General features: G+C 50.1%; 1 protein-coding gene across 1 annotated transcript in view; it reads right to left on the bottom strand.

Moving 5' to 3' along the window:
* The window catches only part of MSH2 (mutS homolog 2), a 62,697-nt gene that overhangs the window by 8,887 nt on the left and 33,138 nt on the right, over positions 1 to 20,672 (bottom strand). The window contains exons 9-13 of the mRNA XM_038751671.1: positions 18,606 to 18,729; positions 16,050 to 16,200; positions 13,404 to 13,501; positions 10,314 to 10,559; positions 4,751 to 4,955 (exon numbers count right to left, since the gene is read on the bottom strand). Coding sequence (XP_038607599.1) covers positions 4,751 to 4,955; positions 10,314 to 10,559; positions 13,404 to 13,501; positions 16,050 to 16,200; positions 18,606 to 18,729 — 824 coding nt within the window. The remainder of the gene's footprint in view (positions 1 to 4,750; positions 4,956 to 10,313; positions 10,560 to 13,403; positions 13,502 to 16,049; positions 16,201 to 18,605; positions 18,730 to 20,672) is intronic.

Genomic DNA, 20,672 nt, shown 5'->3' with positions numbered 1-20,672 from the left:
TCCCCAGCTAGTGGGGCCCTCCCACTGACCAGAAAAAAGGCTTTAATACTAAACTGGAAACATGACTGATGTTACGGGAAATGGCCTTGCAGCTCTAATGCAAACCCAAGGGACTTTTAGACTGTGAGCCCACTGTTGGGTAGGGACTGTCTCTATATGTTGCCAATTTGTACTTCCCAAGCGCTCAGTACAGTGCTCTGCACATAGTAAGCGCTCAATAAATACGATTGATGATGATGATGATGGGACTTTTAGACTGTGAGCCCACTGCTGGGTAGGGACTGTCTCTATATGTTGCCAATTTGTACTTCCCAAGCACTCAGTACAGTGCTCTGCACATAGTAAGCGCTCAATAAATACGATTGATGATGATGATAGGTAATCTGAGAAGAGTCTGGGAAGCTTTCTGGTTTTTAGACTGTGAGCCCACTGTTGGGTAGGGACTGTCTCTACTATTACTATTATTACTATTACTAATATTACTATTATTATCTTCTCTGGGCCTCAGTTCCCTCATCTGGAAAATGGGGATTAAAACTGTGAGCCCCCCGTGGGACAACCTGATCACCTTGTACCTCCCCAGCGCTTAGAACAGTGCTTGGCACATAGGAAGTGCTTAATAAATGCCATTATTATTATTATTATTAATATCATCATCAGATGCAGTTGGCCCCCCGGACGCCAAAGTCCCGGGGGCCCCACGGTTGAGGCCCAGCTGACCATACCCAAGGGCCGCCGGGGAGCCCGACGACCTCTTTCTGACCGGCTCAATATGATGGTTCATTCACTCGGATTTATTGAGCGCTTACTGTGTGCAGAGCACTGTACTAAGCGCTTGGGAGACCACAGCAATAAACAGACACGCTCCCTACCCGCTTTTCCATCCTGGAACCCTTCCCTCCCTCAGGTCGGGAAAGGGCAGGAGACTGGGGCCCTGGGTTCTAATCCTGGCTCTGCCACTTCATTCAATCATTCAATCATATTTATTGAGCGCTTACTGTGTGCAGAGCACTGTACTAAGCGCTTGGGAAGTCCAAGTAGGCAACATATAGAGACGGTCCCTACCCAACAGTGGGCTCACAGTCTAGAAGACTGCTAATAATAATAATAATAATCGTGATGGTACTCGTTAAGAGCTTACTATGTGCCAGGCACTGTTCTGAGCGCTGGGGAAGATACAAGTAAAGCAGGTTGGACACAGTCTGTGTCCCACGTGGGGCTCCACTCTGAATCCCCACTTTCCAGATGAGGGAACTGAGGCCCAGAGACGTGAAGTGACTTGCCCAAGGTCACCCGGAAGACAAGGGGAGGAGCCAGGATTAGAACTCAGATTCTTCTGACTCCCAAGCCCGGGCTCTATCCACTAATAATAATAACAGTAACGATGGTATTTATTAAGCGCTTACTATGCGCAAAGCACTGTTCTTCTAGACTGTGAGCCCACTGTTGGGTAGGGACCGTCTCTATATGTTGCCAACTTGGACTTCCCAAGCGCTTAGTACAGTGCTCTGCACACAGTAAGCGCTCAATAAGTACGATTGATTGATTGACTGATTGTTCTAGGCGCTGGGGAGGTTACAAGGTGATCAGGTTGTCCCGGGGGGGCTCCCAGTCTTCATCCCCATTTTACAGATGAGGGAACCGAGGCCCAGAGAAGGGAAGTGACTTGCCCAAAGTCACCCAGCTGACAAGTGGCGGAGCCGGGATTTGAACCCACGACCTCTGACTCCAAAGCGGGGGCTCTTTCCACCGAGCCACGCTGCTTCTCGGGAGGGTCGTTTAACGAACGTCTCGGTCTCCTTATCTCCTTCTAGACTGTGAGCCCACTGTTGGGTAGGGACCGTCTCTATATGTTGCCAACTTGGACTTCCCAAGCGCTTAGTCCAGTGCTCTGCACACAGTAAGCGCTCAATAAATACGATTGAATGAATGAATGAATGAAGGAAGGAAGGAAAGTGGGGATTGGAGGCCCATTCTCGCGCTCCCTCTTGGACCGCAAGCCCCAGGGGTGGTGGGGGGAGGACGGGGATTGGGTCTGACCCGACTGTCCCGCATCTTGGCCTTCCCAAGCGCTTAGTCCAGCGCTCTGCACACAGTAAGCGCTCAATAAATACGACTGAATGAATGAATGAATGAATGAATGAATGAATGAAAGTGGGGATTGGAGGCCCGTTCTGGCTCCCTCTTGGACCGCAAGCCCCAGGGGTGGTGGGGGGAGGATGGGGATTGGGTCTGACCCGACTGTCCTGCATCTTGGACTTCCCAAGCGCTTATTCCAGTGCTCTGCACACAGTAAGCGCTCAATAAATATGACTGAAGGAATGAATGAATGAAGGAAAGTGGGGACTGGAGGCCCGTTCTGGCTCCCTCTTGGACCGCAAGCCCCAGGGATGGTGGGGGGGAAGATGGGGATTGGGTCTGTCCCGACTGTCCCGCATCTTGGCTTTCCCAAGCGCTTAGTCCAGCGGTCTGCACACAGTAAGCGCTCAATAAATACGACTGAAGGAATGAATGAATGAAGGAAAGTGGGGACTGGAGGCCCGTTCTGGCTCCCTCTTGGACCGCAAGCCCCAGGGGTGGTGAGGGGAGGACGGGGATTGGGTCTGACCCGACTGTCCCGCATCTTGGCCTTCCCAAGCGCTTAGTCCAGTGCTCTGCACACAGTAAGCGCTCAATAAATACGACTGAATGAATGAATGAATGAATGAAAGTGGGGATTGGAGGCCCGTTCTCGCTCCCTCTTGGACCGCAAGCCCCAGGGATGGTGCGGGGAAGATGGGGATTGGGTCTGTCCCGACTGTCCCGCATCTTGGCTTTCCCAAGCGCTTAGTCCAGCGGTCTGCACACAGTAAGCGCTCAATAAATACGACTGAAGGAATGAATGAATGAAGGAAAGTGGGGACTGGAGGCCCGTTCTGGCTCCCTCTTGGACCGCAAGCCCCAGGGGTGGTGAGGGGAGGACGGGGATTGGGTCCGACCCGACTGTCCCGCATCTTGGCCTTCCCAAGCGCTTAGTCCAGTGCTCTGCACACAGTAAGCGCTCAATAAATACGACTGAATGAATGAATGAATGAATGAATGAATGAATGAATGAAAGTGGGGATTGTAGGCCCGTTCTCGCTCCCTCTTGGACCTCAAGCCCCAGGGGTGGTGGGGGGAGGACGGGGATTGGGTCTGACCCGACTGTCCTGCATCCTGGCCTTCCCAAGCGCTTAGTCCAGCGCTCTGCACACAGTAAGCGCTCAATAAATACGAATGAATGAATGAAGGAAGGAAGGAAAGTGGGGATCGGAGGACCGTTCTCGCGCTCCCTCTTGGACCGCAAGCCCCAGGGGTGGTGGGGGGAGGATGGGGATTGGGTCTGACCTGACTGTCCCGCATCTTGGCCTTCCCAAGCGCTTAGTCCAGCGCTCTGCACACAGTAAGCGCTCAATAAATACGACTGAATGAATGAATGAATGAATGAATGAATGAATGAAAGTGGGGATTGGAGGCCCGTTCTCGCTCCCTCTTGGACCGCAAGCCCCAGGGGTGGTTGGGGGAGGATGGGGATTGGGTCTGACCCGACTGTCCTGCATCTTGGACTTCCCAAGCGCTTATTCCAGTGCTCTGCACACAGTAAGCGCTCAATAAATATGACTGAAGGAATGAATGAATGAAGGAAAGTGGGGACTGGAGGCCCGTTCTGGCTCCCTCTTGGACCGCAAGCCCCAGGGATGGTGGGGGGAAGATGGGGATTGGGTCTGTCCCGACTGTCCCGCATCTTGGCTTTCCCAAGCGCTTAGTCCAGCGGTCTGCACACAGTAAGCGCTCAATAAATACGACTGAAGGAATGAATGAATGAAGGAAAGTGGGGACTGGAGGCCCGTTCTGGCTCCCTCTTGGACCGCAAGCCCCAGGGGTGGTGAGGGGAGGACGGGGATTGGGTCCGACCCGACTGTCCCGCATCTTGGCCTTCCCAAGCGCTTATTCCAGTGCTCTGCACACAGTAAGCGCTCAATAAATATGACTGAAGGAATGAATGAATGAATGAAAGTGGGGATTGGAGGCCCGTTCTCGCTCCCTCTTGGACCTCAAGCCCCATGGGTGGTGGGGGGAGGACGGGGATTGGGTCTGACCCGACTGTCCCGCATCTTGGCCTTCCCAAGCGCTTAGTCCAGCGCTCTGCACACAGTAAGCGCTCAATAAATACGACTGAATGAATGAATGAATGAAAGCGGGGATCAGAGGCCTGTTCTTGCTCTCCCTCTTGGACCGCAAGCCCCAGGGGTGGTCGGGGGAGGACGGGGATTGGGTCTGACCCAACTGTCCCGCATCTTGGACTTCCCCAGCGCTTAGTCCAGTGCTCTGCACACAGTAAGCGCTCAATAAATACGACTGAATGAATGAATGAATGAATGCAAGTGGGGATTGGAGGCCTGTTCTGGCTCCCTCTTGGACCGCAAGCCCCAGGGGTGGTGGTGGAATGACGGGGATTGGGTCTGTCCCGACTGTCCCGCATCTTGGCCTTCCCAAGCGCTTAGTCCAGTGCTCTGCACACAGTAAGCGCTCACTAAATACGACTGAAGGAATGAATGAATGAATGAAGGAAAGTGGGGATCGGAGGCCCGTTCTCGCGCTCCCTCTTGGACCGCAAGCCCCAGGGGTGGCGGGGGGAGGACGGAGGCTGCCCCGCATCCAGCCCGGCCGGCGGCGGGCGCCGAACGGCCCCCCCCCGCCCCGCGGGTCCCCGGCGCCTGGTGGGCGTCACCTGAGGATGGAGGCCGTCTCCAACATCTCCGCCATGAAGGTCGAGACGCCCTTGAGCTGACTGTCGCCGGCCCCGACGCGGGCCAGGATGCGGTCGACGATGGCCACCTCCGCGGCCTCGCAGGGGACGAAGCAGCCCATCTGGGCCATGAGGACCACCACGCCCGTCTGCCGGATGTACGTCGACTTGCCCCCCATGTTGGGGCCTGCGGAGAGGAAGGGGGCTGGGGGAGACGCTTCCCTCCCCCGCGGCCCCGATTCGCGCCTCGGCCGGGACGACGGAGCGCCGGCCAGTGAGGCGGAGCGGGGATTGGGGGGGGGGGCGCCCGGGCTTCGGGCTCAGAGGTCACGGGTTCGAATCCCCACCCCGCCAACTGTCAGCCGTGTGACCTGGGGCAAGTCACTTAACAGTGACCTCATCTGTAAAACGGGGATTAAGACTGTGAGCCCCCCGAGGGACAACCTGATCACCTTGAGCTCCTAGAACAGTGCTTGGCACATAGTAAGCGCTTAATAAATGCCATCGTTATTACTGTCCCTGGGCCTCAGTTACCTCATCTGTAAAATGGGGATTAATAGTAATAATGGCATTTATTAAGCACTTACTATGTGCAAAGCACTGTGTGAGCCCCCCGTGGGACAACCTGATCACCTTGTAACCTCCCCAGCGCTTAGAACAGTGCTTTCCACACAGTAAGTGCTTAACAAATGCCATTATTATTATTATTCTCTGGGCCTCAGTTAGCTCATCTGTAAAATGGGGATGAAGACTGAGAGCCCCACGTGGGACAATCTGATCACCTTGTAACCTCCCCAGCACTTAGAACAGTGCTTTGCACATAGGAAGCGCTTAACAAATGCCATTATTATTATTATTATTATTATTACAAGGTGATCAGGTTGTCTCACGGGGGGCTCACAGTTTGAATCCCCATTTTACAGTGGAGGTAACTGAGGCACAGAGAAGTGAAGTGACTTGCCCAAAGTCACACAGCTGACAATTGGCGGAGCTGGGATTTGAACCCATGACCTCTGACTCCAAAGCCCGGGCTCTTTCCACTGAGCAACGCTGCTTCTCATTAAGACGGTGAGCCCCACATGGGACAACCTGATCGCCTTGTATCCTCCCCAGCGCTTAGAACAGTGCTTTGCACATAGTAAGCGCTTAACAAATGCCATCGTTATTATTCTCCGTGCCTCAGTTCCCTCATCTGTAAAATGGGGATTAAGACTGTGAGCCCCACGGGGGACAACCTGGTTTACCTCGTATCCCCCTCCTCCCAGTGCTTAGAACAGTGCTTTGCACATAGTAAGCGCTTAACAAATATGATCATTATTATTAGAAGAACCCTTGTATCCTCCCCAGCTCTTAGAACAGTGCTTTGCACACAGTAAGCGCTTAATAAATGCCATCATTATTATTCTCCGTGCCTCAGTTCCCTCATCTGCAAAATGGGGATTAAGACTGTGAGCCCCACGGGGGACAACCTGGTTTACCTTGTATCCCCCCGACCAGTGCTTAGAACAGTGCTTTGCACATAGTAAGTGCTTAACAAATACCATCATTATTATTATTAGACCCCTTGTAACCTCCCCAGCGCTTAGAACAGCGCTTTGCACATAGTAAGCGCTTAACGAATACCATCATTATTATTATTAGACCCCTTGTATCCTCCCCAGCGCTTAGAACTGTGCTTCGCACATAGTAAGCGCTTAATAAATGCCATCATTATTATTCTCCGTGCCTCAGTTCCCTCATCTGCAAAATGGGGATGAAGACTGTGAGCCCCACGTGGGACAACCTGATCACCTTGTAACCTCCCCAGCACTTAGAACAGTGCTTTGCACATAGTAAGCGCTTAACAAATGCCATTATTATTATTCTCCGTGCCTCAGTTCCCTCATCTGCAAAACGGGGATTAAGACTGTGCGGGGCCAACCTGGTTTCGCTTATATCTGCCCCCTCCCAGCGCTTAGAACAGTGCTCGGCACATAGTAAGCGCTTAATAAATGCCATCGTTATTATTCTCCGTGCCTCAGTTCCCTCATCTGCAAAATGGGGATTAAGACTGTGAGCCCCACGGGGGACAACCTGGTTTACCTTATATCCCCCCCTCCCAGAGCTTAGAACAGTGCTTTGCACATAGTAAGCGCTTAACAAATACCATCATTATTATTATTAGAACCCTTGTATCCTCCCCAGCGCTTAAAACAGTGCTTTGCACATAGTAAGCGCTTAACTTAGTAGCCATCGTTATTATTCTCCGTGCCTCAGTTCCCTCATCTGTAAAATGGGGATTAAGACTGTGAGCCCCCTGTGAGACAACCTGATCACCTTGTAACCTCCCCAGTGCTTAGAACAGTGCTTTGCACATAGTAAGTGCTTAATAAACGCCATTATCATTATTAATCCCCATTTTACAGATGAGGTAACTGAGGCCCACAGACGATAATAATAATAATGATGGCATTTATTAAGCGCTTACTATGTGCCAAGAGACAATCTGTACTATGTACAGAGACAATCCCTGTACTGAGCGCTTGGGAAGTCCAATTCGGCGGCAGATAGAGACAATCCCCACCGGACAATGGGCTCACTGTCTGGAAGGGGGGGGAAACTGACAACAAAATGAAACACCACCAGCCACGCGGCTCCTTCTCACCTGTCACGATGTGGAACGTGTGACCATTCCTTTGTATTTACTGAGCGCTTACTGTGTGCAGAGCACCGTACTGAGCGCTTGGGAAGTCCAATTCGGCCGCAGACAGGGACAATCCCTGTACTGAGCGCTTGGAAAGTCCAATTCGGCCGCAGATAGAGACAACCCCTGTACTGAGCGCTTGCGAAGTCCAATTTGGCCGCAGAGAGAGACAAGCCCTGTACTGAGCGCTTGGGAAGTCCAATTCGGCCGCAGATAGGGACAACCCCTGTACTGAGCGCTTGGAAAGTCCAATTCGGCCGCAGATAGGGACAACCCCTGTACTGAGCGCTTGGAAAGTCCAATTCGGCCGCAGATAGGGACAACCCCTGTACTGAGCGCTTGGGAAGTCCAATTCGGCCACAGATAGAGACAATCCCTGTACTGAGCGCTTGGGAAGTCCAATTCGGCCGCAGATAGGGACAACCCCTGTACTGAGCGCTTGGAAAGTCCAATTCGGCCGCAGATAGGGACAACCCCTGTACTGAGCGCTTGGGAAGTCCAATTCGGCCGCAGATAGAGACAATCCCTGTACTGAGCGCTTGGGAAGTCCAATTCGGCCGCAGATAGAGACAATCCCTGTACTGAGCGCTTGGAAAGTCCAATTCGGCCGCAGATAATAACAATAATAATAATAATGATGGCATTTGTTAAGTGATTACTATGTGCAAAGCACTGTTCTAAGCGCTGGGGGGCTACAAGGTGTTCAGGTTGTCCCCCGTGGGGCTCGCAGTCTTAACCCCCATTTTACAGATGCGGTAACTGAGGCTCAGAGAAGTTAACTGACTTGCCCAGGGTCACACAGGAGACACGTGGCGGAGCTGGGATAGAGATAGAGACAATCCCTGTACTGAGCGCTTGGAAAGTCCAATTCGGCGGCAGATAGAGACAATCCCTGTACTGAGCACTTGGAAAGTCCAATTCGGCCACAGATAAAGACAATCCCTGTACTGAGCGCTTGGAAATTCCAATTCGGATGCAGTTAGAGACAACCCCCGTACTGAGCGCTTGGAAAATCCAATTCGGCCGCAGATAGAGACAACTCCTGTACTGAGCGCCTGGAAAGTCCAATTCGGCCGCAGATAGGGACAACCCCTGTACTGAGCGCTTGGGAAGTCCAATTCAGCCGCAGATAGAGACAACCCCTGTACTGAGCGCTTGGAAAGTCCAATTCGGCCGCAGATAGAGACAATCCCTGTACTGAGCGCTTGGAAAGTCCAATTTGGCTGCAGATAATAATAATAATAATAATAATAATGGCATTTGTTAAGCGCTTACTATGTGCAAAGCACTGTTCTAAGCGCTGGGGGGATACAAGGTGTTCAGGTTGTCCCACGTGGGGCTCACAGTCTTAACCCCCATTTTACAGATGCGGTAACTGAGGCTCAGAGAAGTTAACTGATTTTCCCAAGGTCACACAGGAGACACGTGGCGGAGCTGGGATAGAGATAGAGACAATCCCTGTACTGAGCGCTTGGAAAGTTCAATTCGGCGGCAGATAGAGACAATCCCTGTACTGAGCGCTTGGAAAGTCCAATTTGGCCGCAGATAAAGACAATCCCTGTACTGAGCGCTTGGAAAGTCCAATTCGGATGCAGTTAGAGACAACCCCCGTACTGAGCACTTGGAAAGTCCAATTTGGCCGCAGATAGAGACAACCCCTGTACTGAGCGCCTGGAAAGTCCAATTCGGCCGCAGATGGAGACAACCCCTGTACTGAGCGCTTGGAAAGTCCAATTCGGCCGCAGACAGAGACAACCCCTGTACTGAGAGCTTGGGAAGTCCAATTCGGCCGCAGATAGAGACAATCCCTGTACTGAGCGCTTGGAAAGTCCAATTCGGCTGCAGATAATGATAATAATAATAATAATAATAATAATAATAATAATAATAATAATGGCATTTGTTAAGTGATTACTATGTGCAAAGCACTGTTCTAAGCGCTGGGGGGATACAAGGTGTTCAGGTTGTCCCACGTGGGGCTCACAGTCTTAACCCCCATTTTACAGATGCGGTAACTGAGGCTCAGAGAAGTTAACTGACTTGCCCAGGGTCACGCAGGAGACACGACAATAGAGACAATAGAGATAGGGACAACCCCTGTACTGAGCGCCTGGAAAGTCCAATTCTGCCGCAGATAGAGACAATCCCTGTACTGAGTGCTTGGAAAGTCCAATTCGGCCGCAGATAGAGACAACTCCTGTACTGAGCGCCTGGAAAGTCCAATTTGGCCGCAGATAGAGACAACCCCCGTACTGAGCGCTTGGAAAGTCCAATTCGGCCGCAGATAGGGACAACCCCTGTACTGAGTGCTTGGGAAGTCCAATTCGGCCGCAGATAGAGACAATCCCTGTACTGAGCGCTTGGAAAGTCCAATTCAGCCGCAGATAGGGACAATCCCTGTACTGAGCGCTTGGAAAGTCCAATTCGGCCGCAGATAGGGACAACCCCTGTACTGAGCGCTTGGAAAGTCCAATTCGGCTGCAGATAATAATAATAATAATAATCATAATAATAATAATAATAATGGCATTTGTTAAGCGCTTACTATGTGCAAAGCACTGTTCTAAGCGCTGGGGGGATACAAGGTGTTCAGGTTGTCCCCCGTGGGGCTCGCAGTCTTAACCCCCATTTTACAGATGCGGTAACTGAGGCTCAGAGAAGGTAACTGACTTGCCCAGGGTCACGCAGGAGACACGACAATAGAGACAATAGAGACAGAGACAACCCCTGTACTGAGCGCCTGGAAAGTCCAATTCGGCGGCAGATGGAGACGATCCCCACCGGACAACGGGCTCACGGTCCGGAAGGGGGGGAAACTGACAACAAAACGGAACCACCACCGGCCCCGCGGGTCCCCCTCACCTGTCACGATGTGGAACGTGTGGCCGCCCTTCTCGAAGAGCACGTCGTTGGGGATGAAGGCCACCTCGTCCTGGACCTCGACGCAGGCGTGCCGGCAGCCGCGCAGCGCCAGCCGCCCGCGGCCCCGCTCCAGGACGACGGGGCGCACGTAGGGGACGGGAGCGCTGGTGGCCACGTGGGCGAAGCTCACCGCCGCGTCCAGCTGGGCCAGGACGTCGTTCAGGGCCTGCATGGGCTCCACGTAGCCTGGTGGAGAGCCCCCCCAGCCCGCCCCAGAGCCCGTCATTCGTTCCATCCTATTTACTGAGCGCCCGAGTCGGCGACGCCGCGGGGCGGTCCCTCCCCGACGGCGGGCTCACGGTCTGGGAGGGGGAGACGGGTGGCGTGGACGGGGGTCCAGTCGTCGGAACGAACGGACTTAGAGCGGGATGCACGTCGTGAACAAAATACACTCGACTCGCTTCCGTCTCGACGTTCAGCTCAGTGCCCGGCACCTCAATCAATCAATCAATCGTATTTATGGAGCGCTTACGGTGTGCAGAGCACTGGACTAAGCGCTTGGGAAGTCCAAGTGGCAACATCTAGAGACGGTCCCTACCCAACAGTGGGCTCAATCAATCAATCAATCGTAGTTATTGAGCGCTTACTGTGTGCAGAGCACTGGACTAAGCGCTTGGGAAGTCCAAGTTGGCAATATATAGAGACAGCCCCTACCCAACAGTGGGCTCAATCAATCATATTTATTGAGCGCTTACTGTGTGCAGAGCACTGGACTAAGCGCTTGGGAAGTCCAAGTTGGCAACATCTAGAGACGGTCCCTACCCAACAGTGGGCTCGCTCAATCAATCAATCAATCAATCGTAGTTATTGAGCGCTTACTGTGTGCAGAGCACTGTACTAAGCGCTTGGGAAGTACAAATTGGCAACATATAGAGACAGTCCCTACCCAACAGTGGGCTCAATCAATCAATCGTATTTATTGAGCGCTTACTGTGTGCAGAGCACTGGACTAAGCGCTTGGGAAGTCCAAGTTGGCAACATATAGAGATGGTCCCTACCCAACAGTGGGCTCAATCAATCAATCGGATTTATTGAGCGCTTACTGTGTGCAGAGAACTGTACTAAGCGCTTGGGAAGTCCAAGTTGGCAACATATAGAGACAGTCCCTACCCAACAGTGGGCTCAATCAATCAATTGTATTTATTGAGCGCTTGCTGTGTGCAGAGCACTGTGCTAAGCTCTTGGGAAGTCCAAGTTGGCAACATATAGAGACGGTCCCTACCCAACAGTGGGCTCAATCAATCAATCGTATTTATTGAGCGCTTACTGTGTGCAGAGCACTGGACTAAGCGCTTGGGAAGTCCAAGTTGGCAACATCTAGAGACAGTTCCTACCCAACAGTGGGCTCACAGTCTAGAAGGGGGAGACGGACAACAGAACCAAACATACTAACAAAATAAAATAAATTGAATAGATATGTACAAGTAAAATAAATAAAGTAATACATCTGTACAAACATATATACAGGTGCTGTGGGGAAGGGAAGGAGGTAAGATGGGGAGGATGGAGAGGGGGACGAAGGGGAGAGGAAGGAAGGGGCTCAGTCTGGGAAGGCCTCAAGGATACCATCGTGACACGATTGATTATTACAACCCGATTTGCTTATAATAATAATGTTGGTATTTGCTAAGCGCTTACTGTGTGCCAAGCACTCCCCTCCTCCCCCTCTCCATCCCCCCCCGCCTTGCCTCCTTCCCTTCCCCACAGCACCTGTATATATGTATATACGTACTTATTTTACTTGTACATATTTATTCTACTTATTTTATTTTGTTAATATGTTTTGTTTTGTCGTCTGTCTCCCCCTTCTAGACTGTGAGCCCACTGTCGGGTAGGGATCATCTCTATATGTGGCCAACTTGGGCTTCCCAAGCGCTTAGTACAGTGCTCTGCACACAGTAAGCGCTCAATAAATACGATTGATTGATTGTACATATTTATTCTATTTATTTTATTTTGTTAATATGTTTTGTTTTGTTCTCTGTCTCCTCCTTCTAGACTGTGAGCCCACTGTTAGGTAGGGACCGTCTCTAGATGTTGCCAACTTGGACTTCCCAAGCGCTTAGTCCAGTGCTCTGCACACAGTAAGCGCTCAATAAATATGATTGTACATATTTATTCTATTTATTTTATTTTGTTAATATGTTTTGTTTTGTTCTCTGTCTCCCCCTTCTAGACTGTGAGTCCACTGTTGGGTAGGGACTGTCTCTAGATGTTGCCAACTTGGACTTCCCAAGCACTTAGTCCAGTGCTCTGCACACAGTAAGCGCTCAATAAATATGATTGATTGATTGTACATATTTATTCTATTTATTTTATTTTGTTAATATGTTTGGTTTTGTTGTCTGTCTCCCCCTTCTAGACTGTGAGCCCACTGTTGGGTAGGGACCGTCTCTATATGTTGTCGACTTGTACTTCCCAAGCGCTTAGTCCAGTGCTCTGCACACAGTAAGCGCTCAATAAATACGATTGATTGATTGATTCCCAAGCGCTTAGTACAGTGCTCTGCACAGTAAGCGCTCAATAAATACAATTGAATGAATGAATGAATGAATGAAAGCACTGTTCTAAGCGCTGGGGGGGATACAAGGTCATCGAGGTCGTCCCACGTGGGGCTCGCAGTCTTCATCCCCATTTTCCAGATGAGGGCGACTGAGGCCCAGAGAAGTGAAGCGACTGGCCCCAAGTCACACAGCAGGCAAGTGGCAGAGCCGGGATTAGCACCCAGGACCTCTGACTCCCAAGCCCGGGCTCTTTCCACCGAGCCACGCTGCTTCTTCCCCACCCCAGTGCTCTCAGCGCAGTGTCTGGCACATAGTAAGTGCTTAACAAAGGCCAAAATTATGATTATTTATGATCACGCAGACACGCTCCCGAGACTTCCGGCCCCTCCAGGCCCTGAGGCTAAGGACCGCGAGCCCCCTTGGCGTCTTATTTCATCATCATCAATCGTATTTATTGAGCGCTTACTGTGTGCAGAGCACTGTACTAAGCGCTTGGGAAGTACAAGTTGGCAACATATTTATTTACCTGAAGAAATGTTGACGATTTCTTTAACAATGGCATTCTGGGCTTCTTCGTACTCTTCTCTGCTTTTGGTGTACTCTTCGTTCAAGGAGCTCAGTCCGCTGGACACGAAAGGAAGGAAAAAATTTTAAAAAAAACCCGCAAAAATGTCTCATGTTGCAAAGACTCCGCGACTTCACGTTTTTGGCCGTTCCTCTCCCACCCCTTTAGTTGTAACAATCGATCAATCGGGTTGATTGAGGGCTTAGTGTGTGCACAGCACCAAACTACTACTACTAATAATAATAATGATGGCATTTATTAAGCGTTTACTATGTGCCAAGCACTGCTCTAAGCGCTGGGGAGGTTACAAGGTGATCAGGTTGTCCCACGGGGGGCTCACGGGCTTCACCCCCATTTTCCAAATGAGGTCACTGAGGCCCACAGAATAATAATAATAATAATAATGATGATGGCATTTATTAAGCACTTACTATGTGCCAAGCACTGTTCTAAGCGCTGGGGAGGTTACAAGGTGATCAGGTTGCCCCACGGGGCTTCATCCCCATTTTCCAAATGAGGTCACTGAGGCCCAGAGAATAATAATAATAAAAATAATAATGGCATTTATTAAGCGCTTACTATGGGCCAAGCACCATTCTAGGCACTGGGGAGGTTACAAGGTGATCAGGTTGTCCCACGGGCTTCATCCCCATTTTCCAAATGAGGTCACTGAGGCCCAGAGAATAATAATAATAATAATAATGGCATTTATTAAGTGCTTACTATGTGCCAAGCACCATTCTAGGCGCTGGGGAGGTTACAAGGTGATCAGGTTGGCCCATGGGCTTCATCCCCATTTTCCAAATGAGGTCACTGAGGCCCAGAGAATAATAATAATGGCATTTATTAAGCGCTTACTATGTGCAAAGCACTGTTCTAAGCGCTGGGGAGGTTACAAGGTGATCAGGTAGGCCCACGGGGGGCTCACAGGCTTCATCCCCATTTTCCAGATGAGGTCACTGAGGCCCAGAGAATAATAATAATAATAATGATGGCATTTATTAAGCGCTTACTATGTGCCAAGCACTGTTCTAAGCGCTGGGGAGGTTACAAGGTGATCAGGTTGTCTCACTGGGGGCTCACGGGCTTCATCCCCATTTTCCAGATGGGTCACTGAGGCCCAGAGAACAATAATAATAATATCAATAATAATAATGGCATTTATTAAGCGCTTACTATGTGCAAAGCACTGTTCTAAGTGCTGGGGAGGTTACAAGGTGATCAGGTTATCCCATGGTGGGGGCTCACGGTCTTAATCCCCATTTTCCAGATGAGGTCGCTGAGGCCCAGAGAAGTGAAGTGACTTGCCCGAAGTCACACAGCTGACAACTGGCAGAGCCGGGATTTGAACCCATGACCTCCGCCTCCAAAGCCCGGGCTCTTTCCAATGAGCCACGCTGCTTCTCTATAGGTTGCCAACTTGTACTTCCCAAGCACTTAGTACAGTGCTCTGCACACAGTAAGCGCTTAATAAATACGACTGAATGAATGGCACATAGTAAGTGCTTAACAAATGCCATCATTATAATTGTTGGGGCGAGCAAAATGCTCTCTCACGCACGAAACCTCCGGCCGCTCTTCGCCCAGTTCCCTGGATAAAGCCCCCAAACTCTCAGCCCGACTCTCTCATTCAGTCATTCGTATTTATCGAGCGCTTACTGTGTGCAGAGCACTGTACTGAGCGCTTAGAAAGTACAATTCGGCAACACATAGAGACAATCCCTTCCCAACAACGGACTCATTTCTGCCAAAACAGCCTTACCTCCCGTGGCTTTTCTGTCGATACCTCACAGCTCCTACTTCTAACTCACATACGTGGTCACCCCCGGAGAGGAGGGTCGTGTTTCTCACTCAACTGTTCCCCGGACCGCTCGCTTCCAAGCCCTTCACTAGACTTCAGCATCACCCCCGATGCTATTTATTGGGCGCTTACCACGCGCACAACGCTGCCCTGAGCGCTCGGGAGGGGATGATACAACAGAGCCGGAAAACACGTTCCCTGCCCACAACTGTGAGCCCCCCGTGGGACAACCGGATCATCCCTGTAACCTCCCCGGCGCTTAGAACAGTGCTTTGCATATAGTAAGCGCTTAATAAATGCCATTATTATCATTATTATTATTACAATGAGGCGACAGTCCTCTTTACCGACCACCTCGGCCTCGACTCTTCCTCCCTTCAATGCCCTGCTGAGAGCTCACCTCCTCCAGGAGGCCTTCCCAGACTGAGCCCCTTCCTTCCTCTCCCCCTCTTCCCCCTCTCCATCCCCCCCATCTTACCTCCTTCCCTTCCCCACAGCACCTGGATATATGGATATATGCTTGTACATATTTATTACTCTATTTATTTATTTTACTTGTACATATCTATTCTATTTATTGTATTTTGTTAGTATGTTTGGTTTTGTTCTCTGTCTCCCCCTTTTAGACTGTGAGCCCACTGTTGGGTAGGGACTGTCTCTATATGTTGCCAATTTGTACTTCCCAGGCGCTTAGTCCAGTGCTCTGCACATAGTAAGCGCTCAATAAATACGACTGATGATGATATATACCCAGTAAGCGCTCGACAAATATCACCGAGCGAATGAGCGAGTGTAGGCCGTCAAACCTGTCGGTGAATTTGACGCCGTTCTTCTGGATGTCCAGCGTGTTAAACTTCTTATTGTTCCGGAGGGATTTTTCTTCCTTGCAGGTCACCCGGAAGTAAAATCCCATCTGCGCGTTGGACTCCAGCTTAATGCTTTTTCCTGCTTCCAACCCTTTATGATATGAGACAGAGAGACAGAGAAAACAGATTTAAGCCACATCACAAATCAGGAATAGCTATCCGGGCCCCAACCTACCCTACCTTTCAGCTCAAGGACAGGAGAAGAGTTTAAGTGAGCACTGGTGCCTACTTATAATAATAATAATAATAATAATAATGGCATTTATTAAGCGCTTACTCTGTGCAAAGCACTGTTTTAAGCGCTGGGGAGGCAACTGTGAGCCCCCTTCTAGACTGCGAGCCCACTGTTGGGTAGGGACCGTCTCTATATGTTGCCAACTTGGACTTCCCAAGCGCTTAGTCCAGTGCTCTGCACACAGTAAGCGCTCAATACAATTGATTGACTGACAAGGTGATCATCATCAATCGTATTTATTGAGCGCTTACTATGTGCAGAGCACTGTACTAAGCGCTTGGGAAGTACAAATTGGCAACATCTAGAGACAGTCCCTATCCCACACTGGGCTCACAGTCTAAAAGGGGGAGATCAGGTTGTATATATGTTTGTACATATTTATTACTCTCTTTATTTTACTTGTCCATATCTATTCTATTTATTTTATTTTGTTGGTATGTTTGGTTTTGTTCTCTGCCTCCCCCTTTTAGACTGTGAGCCCACTGTTGGGTAGGGACTGTCTCTAGATGTTGCCAACTTGGACTTCCCAAGCGCTTAGTACAGTGCTCTGCACACAGTAAGCGCTCAATATGACTGATTGATTGACAAGGTGATCAGGTTGTATATATGTTTGTACATATTTATTCCTCTATTTATTTACCTATTTATTTTACTTGTCCATATCTATTCTATTTATTTTATTTTGTTGGGATGTTTGGTTTTGTTCTCTGCCTCCCCCTTTTAGACTGTGAGCTCGCTGTTGGGTAGGGACTGTCTCTATATGTTGCCAACTTGGACTTCCCAAGCGCTTAGTACAGTGCTCTGCACACAATAAGCGCTCAATAAATACGATTGATTGATATGTTGCCAACTTGTACTTCCCAAGCACTTAGTACAGTGCTCTGCACACAGTAAACGCTCAATAAATACAATTGATTGATATGTTGCCAACTTGTACTTCCCAAGCGCTTAGTCCAGTGCTCTGCACACAGTAAACGCTCAATAAATACGATTGATTGATATGTTGCCAACTTGTACTTCCCAAGCGCTTAGTACAGTGCTCTGCACACAGTAAGCGCTCAATAAATACGATTGATTGATTGATTGATATGCTGCCAACCTGTACTTCCCAAGCCCTTAGAACAGTGCTCTGCACACAGTAAATGCTCAATAAATACAATTGATTGATATGTTGCCAACTTGTACTTCCCAAGCGCTTAGTCCAGTGCTTTGCACACAGTAAGCGCTCAATAAATACGATTGATTGACAGATTGGTTTGCCCAGCAGACGAGCGGCGGAGCCGCGATCAGAACCCGCATCCTCCGACTCCCAAGCCCGGGCTCTTTCCCCTAAATCCCGCTGCTTCCCCTCTCGACGGGAAGCTCGTTGTGGGCAAGGGAATGCGCCCACCGGCTCCGCCGGGCTGTCCTTTCCCAACCACCTTGCACAATGCTCTGCACCAAGCAGGCGTTCAATAAATACCTTCACCGCCAGCTGAAGGAGAGGGATGAAATGGTTTGGGAAAACTCACGGCACCAACTCCGAGGGGACCGCCAAAGCGGAATTAGCCCAGGTCTATTTTCAGGCTTCTACAGACCATTCATTCATTCATTCTCCCCCTTTTAGACTGTGAGCCCACTGTTGGGTAGGAACTGTCTCTATACGTTGCCAATTTGTACTTCCCAAGCGCTTAGTACAGTGCTCTGCACATAGTAAGTGCTCAATAAATACGATCGATGACGATTCATTCTGCGTCGGACCCGAGAGACGAGAACCACAGTCAACGCCCGCGTCCGGAGAAAAGACGCCACAGACGCCCGGGACTCCGCTCCCGAGAGGAACGGAGAAGCAGCGTGGCTCAGTGGAAAGAGCCCGGGCTTTGGAGTCGGAGGTCACGGGTTCAAATCCCGGCTCCCCCACCTGTCAGCTGGGTGACTTGGGGCAAGTCACTTCACTTCTCTGGGCCTCAGTTCCCTCATCTGGAAAATGGGGATGACGACTGGGAGCCCCCCGTGGGACAACCTGATCACCTTGTGATCTCCCCAGTGCTTAGAACGGTGCTTTGCGCATAGTAAGCGCTTAATAAATGCTATTAAAAATAAAAAAAGTACCACCGATCGATCAATTCGACTTTCCACCTCGGAGGCGTCTCGGCCGGCCGCGGCGGACGGACCCCGGCTTCCAAGGGGTGGACGGGGAAGGGGGATTCCCGGATTTGTCCCAATCCACATCCCGCCGCTTCCCCGGAGACCCGGGGCGGCCCGCCCTCGCGCCCCCTCACCCAGCTCGCGGGCGGCCGTGGCGAGAGCGGACTGCATCTTCTCCTCCAACCCGTCCATCGTCGCCCGCAGCTCCGTCAGGTTCGGATCAAAGGAGGCCTTGACGAGGAATTCGTGGTTCTCCACCTGCCCAGGCCAAAGGAACGGTTAAAACGCGGACTTCCCAAGCGCTTAGTCCAGTGCTCCGCACACCGTAAGCGCTCAATAGATCATCATCATCATCAATCGTATTTATTGAGTGCTTACTGTGTGCAGAGTACTGTACTAAACGCTTGGGAAGTACAAGTTGGCAACACATAGAGACAGTCCCTACCCAACAGTGGGCTCATCTCCATTCCATAATAATAATAATAATGGCATTTGTTAAGCGCTTACTATGTGCAAAGCACTGTTCTAAGTGCTGGGGGGATACAAGGCAATCAGGTTGTCCCACCTGGGGCTCACAGTCTTAATCCCCATTTTCCAGATGAGGTAACTGAGGCCCAGAGAAGTGAAGTGACTTGCCCCAAGTCCCACAGCTGACAACTGGCAGAGCCGGGATTTGAACCCACGACCCCTGACTCCAAAGCCCAGGCTCTTTCCACCGAGCCCCGCTGCTTGGTGTGACCTTGGGCAACTCATTTCCCTTCTCCGGGCTTCAGTTTCCTCATCCGTAAAACGAGGGAGAAATACTTGATCCTTTCCCTGCTCCTACGTCAACTGTGAGCCCCACAACTGGCAGAGCCGGGATTTGAACCCATGACCTCTGACTCCAAAGCCCAGGCTCTTTCCACCGAGCCCCGCTGCTTGGCGTGACCTTGGGCAACTCACTTCCCTTCTCCGGGCTTCAGTTTCCTCATCTGTAAAACGAGGGAGAAATACTTGATCCTTTCCCTGCTCCCCCGTCAATTGTGAGCCCCACGAGGGCCAGAAATGGTGTCTTGGCCCAAAGTATATAAGCAAAACCACAATTACTATTAGCATTATTATTATTATTATTATTATTATTATTATTATTATTATTATTACGTGCCTCTTGAATGCAACTCCCTGTACTGAGCACTTTTACAGCGCTCTTCCAAGTGTGTTTTGGTACACTGAAACACGATGAGGCACACAAATAAGAAACTTCCTGGAAAAAACACCACCCATCATCATCATCATCATCAATCGTATTTATTGAGCGCTTACTGTGTGCAGAGCACTGTACTAAGCGCTTGAGAAGTACAAGTTGGCAACATATAGAGATGGTCCCGACCCAACAGTGGGCTCACACCCAGGCAAGCACACAACCAAAACACAGAGTTGCCTTCCGTTTAGCTTATAATAAGAAGAATAATGACATTTGTTAAGCGCTTACTATGTGCAAAGCACGTTCTAAGCGCTGGGGGGGCTACAAGGCGATCAGGTGGTCCCACGTGGGGCTCACAGTCATAATCCCCATTTTACAGATGAGGTAACTGAGGCTCCAAGAAGTTAAGTGACTTGCCCGAGGTCACACAGCAGACCTCGTCCCCCTCTCCATCCCCCTCATCTTACCTCCTTCCCTTCCCCACAGCACCTGTATATATGTATATATGTTTGTACAGATTTATTACTCTATTTATTTATTTATTTATTTTACTTGTATATGTATATATGTTTGTACATATTTATTCCTCTATTTATTTATTTATTTTACTTGTCCATATCTATTCTATTTATTTTATTTTGTTAGTATGTTTGGTTTTGTTCTCTGTCTCCCCCTTTTAGACTGTGATCCCACTGTTGGGTACGGACTGTCTCTAGATGTTGCCAACTTGGACTTCCCAAGCGCTTAGTACAGTGCTCTGCACACAGTAAGCGCTCAATAAATACGACTGATTGATGTGGCGGAGCCGGGATTCGAACCCATGACCTCTGCCTCCGAAGCCCGTGCTCTTTCCACTGAGCCCTGCTGCTTCATAAACATCATCATCATCATCATCCATCGTATTTATTGAGCGCTTACTGCAGTGCAGAGCACTGTACCAAGCGCTTGGGAAGTACAAATTGGCAACATATAGAGACGGTCCCTACCCAACAGTGGGCTCACAGTCTAAAAGGGGGAG

This window comes from Tachyglossus aculeatus, chromosome 9 (genome assembly GCF_015852505.1).
Source record: "Tachyglossus aculeatus isolate mTacAcu1 chromosome 9, mTacAcu1.pri, whole genome shotgun sequence".
NCBI classification, from domain to species: Eukaryota; Metazoa; Chordata; class Mammalia; order Monotremata; family Tachyglossidae; genus Tachyglossus; species Tachyglossus aculeatus.
This window is presented reverse-complemented; position numbering and strand designations above follow the sequence as displayed.